The 14,393-nt window shown below is 48.7% G+C and overlaps 5 protein-coding genes across 5 annotated transcripts; 2 read left to right on the forward strand and 3 right to left on the reverse strand.

Annotated features, from left to right (window-relative positions):
* The first annotated feature begins 154 nt into the window (after nucleotides 1-154).
* On the forward strand, nucleotides 155-3,692 carry GGS22DRAFT_148569 (MCM-domain-containing protein). Its single transcript, XM_047959004.1, has 3 exons — nucleotides 155-536; nucleotides 605-3,119; nucleotides 3,192-3,692. Exons 1-3 carry the CDS (start codon nucleotides 262-264, stop codon nucleotides 3,315-3,317), a joined length of 2,916 nt encoding a protein of 971 aa, XP_047823383.1. The 5' UTR covers nucleotides 155-261; the 3' UTR covers nucleotides 3,318-3,692.
* A 1,284-nt stretch (nucleotides 3,693-4,976) lies between these two features.
* Nucleotides 4,977-9,070, reverse strand: GGS22DRAFT_182895 (uncharacterized protein; the record flags this gene model as incomplete). The annotated part of the gene is made up of 3 exons (XM_047964021.1): nucleotides 4,977-8,296; nucleotides 8,361-8,829; nucleotides 9,017-9,070. 3 exons carry the CDS (start codon nucleotides 9,068-9,070, stop codon nucleotides 4,977-4,979), a joined length of 3,843 nt encoding a protein of 1,280 aa, XP_047823384.1.
* Nucleotides 9,071-10,213: 1,143 nt separating this feature from the next.
* Nucleotides 10,214-11,434, reverse strand: GGS22DRAFT_148574 (mitochondrial F1F0 ATP synthase subunit F Atp17). The gene is made up of 5 exons (XM_047959005.1): nucleotides 11,219-11,434; nucleotides 11,141-11,155; nucleotides 10,811-10,961; nucleotides 10,659-10,724; nucleotides 10,214-10,590 (listed from the first exon to the last, which is right to left on the reverse strand). The coding sequence occupies exons 1-5, from the start codon at nucleotides 11,264-11,266 to the stop codon at nucleotides 10,565-10,567; spliced, it is 306 nt and encodes a 101-aa protein (XP_047823385.1). The 5' UTR covers nucleotides 11,267-11,434; the 3' UTR covers nucleotides 10,214-10,564.
* Nucleotides 11,435-11,588: 154 nt separating this feature from the next.
* GGS22DRAFT_148575 (ETC complex I subunit conserved region-domain-containing protein) lies at nucleotides 11,589-12,465 on the forward strand. Its single transcript, XM_047959006.1, has 3 exons — nucleotides 11,589-11,882; nucleotides 11,966-12,076; nucleotides 12,137-12,465. Exons 1-3 carry the CDS (start codon nucleotides 11,674-11,676, stop codon nucleotides 12,444-12,446), a joined length of 630 nt encoding a protein of 209 aa, XP_047823386.1. The 5' UTR covers nucleotides 11,589-11,673; the 3' UTR covers nucleotides 12,447-12,465.
* Nucleotides 12,466-14,313, reverse strand: GGS22DRAFT_148576 (CTLH/CRA C-terminal to lish motif domain-containing protein). The gene is made up of 4 exons (XM_047959007.1): nucleotides 14,040-14,313; nucleotides 13,895-13,971; nucleotides 13,504-13,699; nucleotides 12,466-13,312 (listed from the first exon to the last, which is right to left on the reverse strand). Exons 1-4 carry the CDS (start codon nucleotides 14,115-14,117, stop codon nucleotides 12,863-12,865), a joined length of 801 nt encoding a protein of 266 aa, XP_047823387.1. The 5' UTR covers nucleotides 14,118-14,313; the 3' UTR covers nucleotides 12,466-12,862.
* Between the last annotated feature and the right edge of the window lie 80 nt (nucleotides 14,314-14,393).

Genomic DNA, 14,393 nt, shown 5'->3' on the forward strand with positions numbered 1-14,393 from the left:
AATCCTTGGCATCTGCAACCACTTAGAGATACGTTATCTTATTGGCCAGTGGTATGGATGCTAACACTAAAGTCGCGTTTAGCAGGTTTAGGACGCGACGCGATTTGCATAGGCTCCGTTCTCCGTTCTGCCCCTCCACTTACCTCCTTAATTTTTCTATCTTAACGAATATTCGTGATCGAAGGGTTGTAGTAATTACGCCGTTCTTCAACACCACACTAACTACGTATTGCCGTTCCCACAACAAAATTTCATTCGACAATGGCGACTCCAAGCGATTCGGGCATGTTGATGTCCGACGCACCTTCGAGAGGCGGCACTACTCCTAGAGTGAGACCGTTTAACAGAGGATCTTCAGCACGACCAAGAGGTCCTCCCTCTGAAAGTCTAGCAGCACCCAGCGACGATGAGGCCGATGGTTTCGCAGATGACCAGATTCCCAGTCGCACAAGACGGAGGGATCCTGCTACCATCCCACGAGTTGAAGATAGGATTGGTATCACCGTTCAGGAACACTTTGAAAACTTTATTGAAGAGTATGTTTTATTCTGCTGTATTCCGTAAACAGTATTCATGGAGATATCATAATTGACTTGAGAAAAAGATTCATCGAAGACCCTGCCTCGTCCAGTGCGCCTACTTCGAGTGCTGTTACGACGAACAAATTCTACGTAGCCCAAATCCACGGAATGCGTATTTACCAATTATCGACCTTTTACGTCAACTACAATCATATCGCCAGCTACCAAAATGGCGGTCTGGCTAATGCCATTAACACGCAATACTACCGATTCCTTCCCTTCCTCACCAATGCCCTCCACAATATGATCGCCAAATACGAACCTCAATATTTCCGTGACCATAGACAAGCTACTACGTCTAGCAACCAAACTACTTCGGGTGCAAGTAATATTGGTTCTGGAAGTCAATCCGAGCAGGGTAACAAGACGGCAAATCAACAGACGGATAAGCTGTTTGCTATTGCCTTTTACAACCTTCCTCTAGTTTCCCGAGTTCGTGCTCTACGCGCCAAGAATATTGGCCAACTACTTTCTATATCTGGAACCGTCACACGTACCTCCGAAGTGAGACCCGAACTTTCCCTGGCCACTTTCCTCTGCGAGAATTGTCGTTCTGTTATCCCAAACGTCGAGCAAACATTTCGGTATACGGAGCCTACGCAATGTCCCAATGCAGAGTGTGGAAATCGTCTAGCATGGCAGTTAGATATCAGACAAAGTACCTTCGTCGATTGGCAAAAGGTCCGTATCCAGGAGAACAGTTCAGAAATCCCTACTGGCAGTATGCCCCGGACGATGGACGTCATCCTACGAGGTGAGATGGTAGACCGTGCAAAGGCAGGCGAGAAATGTATCTTCACAGGTGCATTAATCGTCGTACCCGACGTTAGTCAGCTAGGTCTTCCTGGTGTTAGACCTACAGCAATCCGAGACGATCGGAATACGCCACGCGGTAACGACGTCGGTGGTAGTGGAGTTTCAGGCTTGAAATCCCTTGGTGTTCGCGATCTAACCTATCGATTGGCCTTCCTAGCAAATATGGTTACCCCTGACTCGTCTACACCAGGTCAAACTGCTTCGCGTCAAGTTCACGATATCATCAATTCTCTCACACAAGGTTCGGCTGACGCAGCCGAAACATCTGAAGAGGCCCAGACAGCCATTCTAAACTCCATGACGCCTAGTGAAATCGACGAACTGCGTGAGATGGTTCACAGTGACCATATTTACGGTCGTTTGGTACAGTCTCTTGCGCCTACTGTATATGGCCATGAAATTGTCAAGAAAGGTCTTCTTCTACAGCTCATGTCCGGTGTCCATAAAACCACCGCTGAAGGCATGGCCCTTCGAGGCGACATCAACATTTGCATCGTTGGCGACCCATCTACCTCCAAATCTCAGTTCTTGAAATACGTCTGCTCTTTCGCCCCGCGTGCGGTCTATACATCCGGAAAGGCCTCTTCAGCGGCCGGTCTTACAGCCGCAGTCGTCAAAGATGAGGAGACGGGCGAATTTACAATCGAAGCCGGTGCGCTCATGTTGGCTGATAACGGCATCTGCTGTATCGATGAGTTTGACAAGATGGACATCGCAGATCAAGTTGCCATCCACGAAGCCATGGAACAGCAGACTATCTCCATCGCCAAAGCCGGTATCCAGGCTACGCTCAACGCGCGCACCTCTATCCTCGCGGCCGCAAATCCTGTTGGGGGGCGATATAACCGCAAGTCGACGCTCAGGTCTAACATTAATATGTCGGCGCCTATCATGTCGCGTTTTGACTTATTCTTCGTGATCCTGGACGAATGCAACGAAGCAGTCGACCGCCATCTCGCGGAACATATCGTCGGCCTTCACGCGCTGCGCGATAGCGCCATCGAGCCCGAATTCAGCACCGAGTGCCTGCAACGGTACATCCGGTTCGCGCGAACCTTCCGGCCCGAGTTCTCCGACGAGGCCAAGGAGCGCCTTGTCGAGAGGTACAAGGAGCTGCGCGCGGACGATGCGCAGGGTGGTATCGGAAAGAACAGCTACCGTATCACCGTCAGACAGCTCGAGAGTTTGATTCGACTAAGCGAGGCTATCGCTAAGGCAAATTGTGTCGAGGATATCGCAACCGAGTTTGTCGACGAAGCGTTTAATCTGCTGAGGCAGAGTATTATCTCTGTCGAACACGACGACGTGGAGATGGATGATGACGAGTTTGGCGATAAGCCCGAGGACGCGGCAGAGCTGGTTGCTGCTGCGGACAGAGCAGTTTCCGGGGCTAGGGATGAGGAGGGCGATGAACGTATGGGTGATGGCGAGGACGAAGAGGAGAATGGCGATGAGCAAGCTAGCGGACAGGCGAGCAGAGAGCCGAGTACCGCGGAGCCCGCGAAGAAGAAGACGGCGATTACGTACGAGAAGTACATCGCCATGGTGAATCTCTTCGTATCAAGGGTGAGCGAGGACGAGGCGTCAGGTGAGGCCGAAGGAGTTGACGGCGACGCGCTCATTGAATGGTATCTTGAGCAGAAGGAGGATGAGCTCGAGGGCGAGGAGGATTACCATAAGGAGATGGGTGTTGCGAAGATGGTGCTGAAGAAGATGGTCAAGGTATGCTTTCTCCTCTTGTCCATCACTAATTGTCTCCCTCCTTTTAGTAACTCGATGCTGACTACGAAATAGGACAACATCCTAATGGGTGTTCTCCAAGGACTACCCCAGCAAGGGGACCAGGCGGCAGCTGGAGAGTCGTCTTCCCAGAAGGTCGTCTACGTGATACATCCTAACTGCGCGATAGAGGAGTACTGAGCTATTGTATGAACGGGATATGACAATGATCATGGGTATGAAATTCACTCTGATGCGAGATGGCGTTAGGGGAAGGGAAGACGAACAAAGGAATGAGTACAGATGCCCAATTGAATTGATACAAATTCACGTATGGATGAATTGATGGATGTTGACATTATTTGCTGGTTGGTTAACAGAAGGGAGGGGATGATTGTAACTCTTAACGAGTCTAAAGTGTCATGCCACACGTACGATGAACGGAGATAATGAATGAACTAACTACGGATTGCTCTTGAGAAAGCGAGGCTAAGGCGTCCGGAGTCTAGAGTTAGGTAGTTAAGGAATGAGATATCAGCACGTCTTGTTAGATGAGGATAATATGAGATGAGATGAGATGTTCGTGTTGTTCAGAATGTTATGGGTGATAGTGATGACCTAAAGCCGTGTAAATTGGAGAATGGTCTAACCATGTGGCGTTTTTCTTCAGCGGCTAAGCTGCCTAAGGAGCTTCAATTACAGCGGTTATCCACTAAAGTTTAGTGGTATCAGGTCTTAGTTTTAGCTTGGATAGAACATAGTATGAAATAATTGCTTATTTCACCACGAACAGGTAAGTACCTAGATAGGCAAAGAACGTGGTTGATGGTCTACACTTTTGGCCCGGACGTTTGTAGTAACTTACCTCAACATCCAGATGTTAGATATCTAGGACTACAGTAGTTTACTACTAATATACGATTTTACACTTTGTTGTATAGCAAAATACAATCGTTTACACATGCTCACCAATCAGGCACGGCAAACATTACTAATCATAAAGAAGCATTCGATATGTATCATGGGAGAATTTCTCAATTAATGAGTTTCTGGTGACAAGCAAACTGCTAAGCCAATAGCAAAGAACTGGTGATTTGAGACATCGTTTAGCTTCTGCCTACCCATACCTATACTCGTATCGAGTAGGTACATTTCGGAATAGGGCAGAGTAAATCGATACTCTCCAGCTCATACGCACAGGCCTACCATGCCATGATGATAAGCTCACTCACTCATGCCTAGCTCAAATAGGTGGTAAAAAGAAGAGTCGTTGGCAAAATCCACGCATGCTCGCATTCGTGCCTTGCCGCCGCATTGTTTCCAGACGGTTATCATTTTTGTCAGTGTTAGTAGTTGGTAATCAGCTCTTCTCATTCATATCTAGTCATCCGCACTAGGGAGACTTTTCCAAACCCTCCATTCCGGCAACGCCCCAAGGATCTGTGGTCCCGACCATCCGATGTATATGAACAGCCGTGATCCGCCGCCAACCACTCCAGTGCAGAAGAAAATTGCACAAATGCCTCGATTGAATATATCTCAGCATACCAATAGTCAAAGGTCGATAAAGAGGCGGATATAACGGTGCCGAACGGAGTAGTCAGCTACTATTGTTTCGTGGAACCAGGAGCTGTTGCATCATAGTTGAAAAGGGCCCAATGGCATGTTCGCCATGAGAAGAACGCGGGGAAAAAATGGGCTGGAAACTTAGTTATTGTTGTTGTTGTACAAACTGTCGTCCAAAGACCGGCTTATTGTCCGCACGACGGTAAGAAGAGGATGAAAATTGCAATGCATCATTGCAATTGAGTATACACTAGGGAGAAATAATACGATCAAATCTTCGATGTGTTTGATCCCTCAAGACCACTGCGATGGTGCAGCAGTCGATGTGTGTCTGCCTGCCATATTTTCCATCCTGGGCCTATAACTTCCACGTCCACTACGAGTGGAAGGACGGCTGGACGGATGAGACGAGTGGTCGCCAGGGTGGTCAGGGTGTTCCCGACCGCCGCGTTGACCTCCACGGCCTGATAAGCGTCGGGCACCTCCACGGGGCCCCTGTCGGCGCTGATTACTATTCGAGCGACCGTTTTCATGCTTCATCACAACGGTCTTAGCCTCTGTCATGAAAGGACCCGAAATTCGGATCACGTTTCCGCCGCCGGAAATCTCAGGCGTGGGGAACCTCCATGATTCGGCGCCCATTGGATCAACTCGCAGTTTGATGGGCATGGGGTCGATGTGAAGTTCTGCTGGTTGCCACAAAGCGTCCGGTGCTTCACTGGGAAGGCGAACTGTCGGTAGAGAACCCATCTCCTGCTCTCCAAAGCATTCTTCGGCCATCTCTCTGCTAGTATAGTCACTACCGTCAGAAGCTAAGGAGCTCACCGAGTGGGAAAGACCAGGCAATGCAACCGTCGCAGGATCATATGTATGACTGTGTTCCAACGCTATTCTACTTGAAGAATCCACAGCCATCGACTTGACCGGTGCGGGCGAGGTATTTTTACCGAAAAGAGTATTAATCTTTTCCTGCCAGTTTTCCTGTGATGTAATCTCATAGGGAGTTTGATGAATGCCTCCATAGCCCCTCCCTCTGCTAGAGGGACGGGGGGCAGCGGATTGCTGGTGTGCTCTAGGTGCTGCTGCTGCAGCTGCGAATGAGATCGGTACCGGCTTAGCGGACGGCATAATGGGACTTGGGTTTGTGGAATTGGTTGGGGGTGGTAATTTGACGATCGGGCGAGCCGGTGGCAACGCCACGTGGGGACGAGTACTATCACCATCAAACACTGGATGATCATCTGCGGTGGGTGGAGGTGGCGTAGGCGATTTTGTACGAACTTGCTCGTGGAGATCATCTTGGTATTGCGACTCTCGGGTGGAGGGGAAAAAGCGAGAGCTGCTCCTGGATTGAGCTGCAGGGCTGGGTACGGTTCGTTTCGAGTGACCAACAGTGGATTGTCTACCGTAATCGGTACGGCTACCGTTTACTTTTCCGGTGGCCGTTTCTCTAGCCTCTCGAGCAGCAGCATAATCAGAAGGCATGCGACCTTTCCATCTGGCAAGGTCTTCTGCTGTCGGTTTGGAAGTGGCCTCCTTGGCTTCTCTGGCCTCCCTAGCGGCAGCGTAATCAGAAGGCATACGGCCCTTCCATCTTGCAAGATCCTCCTCAGATGCTCTCGGAAGCTGCTCGCTGTGTGCAGCATTAGTTGCAGAAGCATTGAATGAATTGCTGGATCGTCCTTCATTATGGTTATTGACCGCATCGGTCAGACCTTGTCTAGCACCGCCTGATACTGGCTTGCCGGAAGTCCGGCTGCGCCAATCCTCATTCATCGGTAGTGACACATCATCTTTCTGAGCGTCGATCTTGGCCTGAAGTTCTATTGCCCTTCTACGGTCGTCATCTTTGACACCGGATGCGAAGGACTTCCAGGCATTTGCGGAACCTGGCTCCGGTCCCTGAGCCATGTTGGAAGAGCGACCGCGTGGTGGTCCAATAGGGGCAAGGCGGCTACTAGATATGGACTCAGGGCGGATAGGTTGTTGCGATGTGGATCGGGGAGGCCCGATTGGAGCCGGGCGATGATTCCGATCACCCATAGGAGCTGGTCGGGAATCAGGCAGCGTTCCCAAATCTGGGTTGAAAGTGCCATTCCCGAGAGAGCGGTCATTACCAGGAGCACCCCATACATTTCGTGGCGCGTTCTGGGGACCATTGCCCCACGAGGTATATCTTTCCTGATGCTGGGGAGCTTCTGGCCAAGACGTCGGATGCTGAGCCTTAGACATGCCAGAAGTTTGCATTGCCTGGTTCTGAGGTTTGTCAGCTTGACTGAGATGTCCCTTAGCCTCTCCGTTTGCTCGATTGTCAACGCTAGATCTTGTACCGCTTGCTGGCGCTGCAGCGCTTGGGTCTACTTGCGTAGAATCAACATGTACTTCCGAAGGAACAGTAGCTGAATCGTCGTTACTTCTTCCCCTATTGGTGCTATTGCGTTCAGGGAGCGGTCCCATAGCTTTAAGCTTCTCAGCGATCCTAGCCTTCCGAGCTGCTTCCTCACGTGCCTCCTGCTCCGATCGACGCCTAATTGCTTGTTCGCGACGCTCACGCATGACTATCGCTTGTATTTCTAGATCATCAGTAGGTTGCATATCAACAGCAGGAGAACTATAATACGGAGTGGCGTGAGTTTGTCCGGGAGATACTCTCGGTTGGTACGGATGGACCACTGGTAATCGCGGCGTAGGCTGGTTGTGAGCTGAGATGGGGCTCTCGGCACCGGTGACGGATCCTGCTCGAGACTGGAATGAATCTTGCGGAGGCGGCATATCATATGGCTTACGTGCCAGGATACCACTAGTTCCACTGACGTTAGAAGAGCCGCGACGGCGATAAGGACCTTCTTGAGCGCTGGTTCTACTTGTCTGAAATGCAGCTGACGGCTCCGCAGGACCCTGTTGATCATGGTATTGAGGCCTCTGCAGGACAGCGGGTTGACGGCCGTGAGGTTCGTTCCTAGAGCCTCTACGATGATCTGGGACCGGATCATATTGGCCAGAGTGTGAGTTAAAGAGCTGACTATGGTTACCGGTATGCCTGTCTCGAAAACCGGATCGACTGAAATCATCTGCGGCAATCTCTTTGGTCGTAGGAGTAGTTGCGCTCTTCATAATAGGAGAATGTGTACTAGCTCCTATATTAACTGTATCCAAGTGTCCAGGAGGTACTTTTTCGATGGGAGGTAAACGAGCCCAGGGGGACTTAGCAGGCGTCGGAAGCGCGGGTGGTTTAGCTACCAGAGTAGGTTTCTCAGGTGCACCCTTGAGCACGAGACTCTTCGCTGACGCTGTTACGCTAGGCCTAACTGAAGGGGAGCCAGTTGCACTTGATATTGGAACAGGAGATTTCGGCTTCGGCGGCGCGGAAGGAGGTTCCTTGTCAAGTGTGGCTGGGACTGTACTGGGGCTCGGAGCAGTTTCGTGCGGCAGGGTAATCTTAGTACCATCCGTCCACGTTATTGTCTCCGGAGCCCACTCTTCGTCATCATCAATATCTGCCCAATTTGACTGCCCTTTGGTATCCTCCGGTCCAAGACGACCCGCCATGTGGATGCCGTACTTATGCATCAATTCTTCATCGGATAGTTTCTTCTGTTCGGGCTGGGTAACGGCTGTTGTAATGGTTAGCATAGATCTAGAATTATTAGAGAAACAAGATATTCCACTACAACTTACGCTTGTTACGGTTCCACACAGTGTTGGGATCAGGCGCAGAAGCAGGTTTACCGTTGCTGCTGAGGGTTTTGGTAGAGCCACCGAGGCTACTGCCAGACTTGGCGACCAGCTTCAGGCGAGAAGCAGAGGCACTGGGGGTGGGCTGTGGAGTAGACGATGTCGAACCGGTAGTGGAGTCGGGGCGGGCGTTGGGATTTGTCGAAGTCTTAGAAGCTAGAAAAGTGCGATTTACTGAAACCGACTTAAAGCTCTGAGGCTTCTTGATACTTGAAGAGGTACGCGCATGGTTCTTGTCACCGAGGCGTGCCTTGGATGATTCTGTATCCGAACCCCCACTCACGGAAACTTCTGCCGAATTGACTAGTTCGTCCACAATCTCTGCGATCTGCTTGTTCTCGACATCGGAGATAGTTCCGTTTAGTGTAGAAACCGAGTCCCCAGCATCTTGAGCGAGGTTACTTGAAACAGCCTATAGTATAATGCACGTGAGTAAGTGGTTTGCGACGACAGCGCGGAAGAGCAATTGCATCGGAATGATAGGAAGCGGATGACGAAGGGATATATTAGGAAGGATGAGAAGGGAGATGGAAGGCCTGTGGTAGAGGTTATGGGGGAAGGATGGAGGGCGAAGGGCGGAGGGCGACACGAGAACTTACGATATGTTCATTCAACAATGCATCTGGCTGATTGACTATAGGCTCCGTCGCCATCATCCAACTCGAACTGTCGTGAAACGTTAATGTTTGCGTCGCGATCAAAGTGTACAGTACGTTGCGATGGTCGAGCGCGAAAGAATGCGGTGGTTGTAACTTGAGGCTGACAGGTTAGTCGAGGTGGTCAGTTTAAAGGTTGCGTACTTGGCGTCACGCCGTTCAGAAATCGGAGAGTCGGTTACTTATTACTGTAGTACCGAATATCTAATAGGTAGAAAGAAAGGAAAAAAAAAAGAGAAGAGACCAAACTAGCCTCGATCGCACAAGGCGCGACTAAATTAGATTGAGTACGAGGGACTACACTCTCGGTATGATGAAATATGAAAAAAAGAGGTTTAAGTGGTAATACCTCGAGAGAGCTACAAAAGTGTGTTGTTGCAAAGTTGAATGTTCAGTCCTAAAATGGCCCTTTGAACGTTCAGCGTCGTGTTGGCAAAGTTTACAAGATCCCGAGCTTTTGGGGCTTGCGCAGAAAAAAGTGGAGAGAAAACGAGGAATTGGAAGAGAAGCAGAAGAGCACGGGGAAAAGGTGAGTGTGGGACTCAAAAAGTGGGCAGGGCGAGGTGTGGCTGACAAGGTGGGTTGGTGGGCTGGAAAGTGCCACCTGGTGTCGACTGGTTGACAGCTGTAACTGCTGGTTACATGCATGTGCCCGCGTATTGATGTGTTGACGTACTGATACAGATAGATGTATCTAGTAGAGAAAAGAATGTTTCAAGAAAGAAGGAAGAAAACCTTGAAGTAGAAAATAATATGGATATGCATACCTTACCAAGAATTGCGAGAAATATATGAACGTATCGTTATCTAGATATGTATGATCTGCAGTAATGTCGTTATGTAGTTGGGAATAAAGTGTGTGAAGAAAGCGTGAAGAGTATGTAAAGAAAGTGTGAAGAAAGTGTGAAGAGTATGTGAAAATAACGGGAAGAATAATGGAAGGGAAGTGAATTGTGTTAGGTGAAAAGTTGAAAAGTTGAAAATTAATTCCAGGACCAAGTAAAGAAGATAAGAAGTGAAGAATAATCTTGCAGCGTCCAAGTTACCTATCTACTAAGTATGTTGCCTATCAAGTACCCATAGGGACAGTGACAGTGTCAGGTGGTTTGTAGAATAACATGTTTACCTAGGTGTGAGTCACTGGAATAAACCATTAATAGATATATACCTAGGTAGGTACCTACATACCTACCTACATACGTATATTTATACCGACTTCCCATTTCCTAGGTACCCACTAGGCATGTATAATACGATTTAGGGCTACATGTAAACATTGTCGTCGTTTGTTGTATTACCTGCACATCTCAATAACGGGCATATCAAAGTAATATCGAAAACTGTAGAATTTTTTTGAGACTAAGCTCAGTTCTGTTCTGGTACAGAGAGGCTATCTATGCACAATGCTCGATGCCATCTATCTTTATACAGCTTGATTACTTGCTCGACCCCTACTAAGTCCCCCTGGTGGTACCTTAGTGGTGAATCCGCTTAGTGAGGGTTGTTCTTGTGGTGGCCTATAATATGTTAGTAATTACCTAGATACATACATATATATAGAAAGCGAGGATAGTAGATAACATACGCAAGTGGAAGTAGTAGGTCATGGGGTATCCAATGACAAGAATGAGGCCGATGGCGTGAATAATAGCTAAGAGAAGACCGTTAGCTTGCGTATAATTTCTCCATATAGACAATTTACAGGCGAATATATGAACTATGAGGTAGGAGACATACGCTTGGCGGTAGGGTTCTTGCCAAAATGCTTGGCCTGGTATCGACCTAGGAGACCAGTGGCCTGGATCTCGGGGGCCGGTCCTCGGGGGAGTTTCTCATAGAAGCTAACAACGCGCTTCATGCGGAGGGCATCGGGAGCAGCGCCGATGGCCTAACAGCATATCCGTCAGCAAATCTAGACCCTTTAATTGTGCGATGTTCTTTCCCAAGCCGTCCAAAATAGTATGCCGGCGCTGAAACCCAACTCAACTCCTTCCATCCACACCAAGCCTAAGAATCGTAACGAGAGGGGGAACCGGATTATGCGGTACGAAGAAAACTGGTACGTACATTCGGCGAAGCAACCTATAACACCTGTTAGCAATCCAGTAGCTATACTTCTGTGAGATGCCATGGAATAGGACGGACCTTGGGAGGAATGAGGGTCGAGAGGGCCCTACGAGTGACGAAGCTCATTGTGGCGGGTCTGGTCGCGACGAAGAAAAAATTGTACAGGAAACCGAATAAATCACTGAGAAGAACCAATTGCGACAATGATTGGCGCAATTGTTGATCTGTGATGCGATACTTGCTTAGGTTAATTCGACGTTGAATGAGCTCAAAAGTGGGAAGCGGTTGTTCAATTGATCAAAGTAACGAAAAGACCTCGTTTAGTGAACATGGCCCGTGCGTCATTCCGTTTTAGCGCGGTAATTGCCGCCCTAGCCAATCAAATACCTCATAACTCGATTATCTCAACCTTCAAATCCTAAATCGCCTTAATTCCATATTCCCTATCATTTAAGCCGCTTCAACTTCGCCAAACCACCATCTACATCGAATTGCCATTGCCATACCTGGAGGGATTGACATATACACACGAGATGGCTTCTCTCCGGTCTCACGCAGCGGCAGCGACGCTGCTACGGAGCGCGAGATTGGTTCCGAGCCGACAAGCTTTAGCGATGGTGCAGAGGCGATTCAAATCCGACGACTCGACGACATCCCTCACCGAATCAGGCGAACCCTCCGTTCCCGAAGAGAAGCCCCGCAATGCGCCTGACTATGGCGTCCACATCGACCGAGCAACATCGTACGTCCCACCCACGAATTCATACATGCCTACATACTATCCATAACTATGGGTTTGACGCCCATACTAACGAACATATGCAGCACATTTACCCCCATACCGAAGCAAGTAATGGACGGTAGCGAAGATCACGACATCCTCCCAGCCGCCGTACTTTCCGGTGCTCCGATTGAGCTACAGGCGAGAGCTGTCCGGTAGGAATCCATATTTAACAGCCATACATATAAGCAATTCTCTAATGGTATAATATATAGCATTTACCGACCTTCCAAACCCGCCACACAATCCGGAACATGGGGTGCCCATCACTGGAGGATGGACTGGGACATTCTCTCGAAAGGACACCGATGGGAGAATCCTTTAATGGGATGGCAATCATCCGGTGATTTCATGCAAGGCACCAAGCTCGAATTCAAGACCAAGGAAGATGCCATCGCGTTCGCCGAGAAGCAAGGATATGAGTACTTTGTACAAGAGCCGAATGAGCGTGCTTTCACACCCAAAGCCTACGCCAACAATTTCTTATACACACCCAAGAAGCTCAAGCTTATCCGAGCTAAATAGTTCCACAACATGGAGAATAGGAATGAACTTGGGGAAACGAATCTTATGGTTCTGTAAATACATATGCTACCTAGACAATGGTATCTTTAACACATCCGAGTGCTGTACGCCTTGCTAGGCGGTCCGTGTTGGACCGCCGCACTCTGTTCCCATAAACCTTCATATGAATCATGCCTTGAGTGATCACGATGCTCTTTATATGCATGGCATAGATAATTACCAGCCGTGAACCTTAAACGCCTGGTAACTACTAGAGGCCCATTACTGGGTATTTCCTGATTCATAACGCCTACCTGACCTTCAATAACGCCTCATCATAACATATCCCACTTCCCAGCTTCCAGTTCAGGGCCGAATATAGACAAGGCCCGACCAAAATCATTAAGACTGCCGAGGAAAACCTGATCGCCGAGTCACTAGGTCGTGATCATAGGTTCATGGCCATTCTCAACTCCGCCTGAATCATCACCATCTAGGCCTAGGTCAATTCTTGCTGGAAGATCCTTCTTGCCCTCTTTGCGGACAACCTCCTCACTCCATGCTCGCATCTGTACTAGATGACGGATAGCAGCAGCACTTCGCTGTTGGATTGCTTTGTTGACCCTATCAGCGACCTCTTGTCGAAGCTCTGGCTGAAGAAGTGCGGCCAAGGAAGGATCCAAATTATCGTGATCAAACACGAGAAGCGACATCGTCTTTTCCAAGTCCTCTAGGAACTGAGGGGTTCGCGGAGCCTTGGGTCCCAACTGCGTCTGTGCAAATTCTAAAGCAGGTCCAATATCACCACCAGGACGTGATTTTCGGATTAATTCCACCAACTGGAGGCGAAGAAGTGCAAAATGAAGAGGCTCGTCTTCATCGAGGATCTGTCAACATGGTTAGCTGGCGTTGAAACAGCAATACAAGCATGTGAAGATGTGAATATAAATTAAACGCTCATAAAGAAAGTGGTTGTTCCTCATCAACGACCCGAAGATCATATGAGTGGTGCATGTAAACTCAGGTTTTAATCATAGCAAATCGAATGACAAAGAGAATAACAAACAATAACACTTACAGAAGGATTGAGATCATTCAGGGCATGGATAGCACTTTCGATTTCCCCTTTGTGTATGAATGTCTGAATCTGCTGTCTGGCATGAATGTCGGTGGACGGTTGTTGAGGTGATAGATTTGCTTCGGTAGAGAATTTGGCAGCAGCATTTGGGTACCCAGCGACGGTCAAATAATCAAGGATTAAAGCGTTGATATCACTTGGAAGCAAGTTAGTCGGCGATTTTCCAAGCTGTGGAGAAAAAAACGCGTAGACAGAAATTTTTGTTCAGAAAAAATTGATAATAAAAGATCTCCGCACGATATTCTCAGAGAGATTCCCATTGTTTTATTCGTTACATCATAACAAAACTCGTTTCAAGGAAGCGAAAAGAAAGGGCTGATGATCAACATACCTCTTAGGGGTCTTCACTTCCTCGACTTGTCTCGTGAAGGGGTGCTTCAGAGATTTCGTCGTTGACGCGGACGAAGTCTGTTCACGTATCGTTTAGCGACCGCGCACGCAACAAGAATAAGGCCTAACGGAGCTGTCCAACGTACCATTTTGCGATCAAGTAGTTCCGAGATGTACCTTGTGTGACGAAGATGGTTCTCAAGTGGGATATCACTTGACGACATGCCCTGGCCTACCCCTCTTGCCAATTAGAGGCACGTAGTTGGACGGTAGAAAATTCAAAACGGGTGAAGCAAGAAGGCACCCGAAGAAACCTATTCTACTTTGGATATCCGCCACGAGGCTGGGCTTTTAGGATGGCGTTGTCGCACATGGGAGATTTGTATGGAGAGGGAGAAGAAAAAAAAGCGAGGTTGTAGGAGGGAAAGTCAAAAGGCAGGCTTTCGGTTCGCCGAGACTGAAGAAATGCAAAGAAACCGTGCTTAGTGGAGCCTGAACTA

Source organism: Annulohypoxylon maeteangense (genome assembly GCF_022496945.1).
Source record: "Annulohypoxylon maeteangense strain CBS 123835 unplaced genomic scaffold GGS22scaffold_1, whole genome shotgun sequence".
Classification (NCBI taxonomy): Eukaryota; Fungi; Ascomycota; class Sordariomycetes; order Xylariales; family Hypoxylaceae; genus Annulohypoxylon; species Annulohypoxylon maeteangense.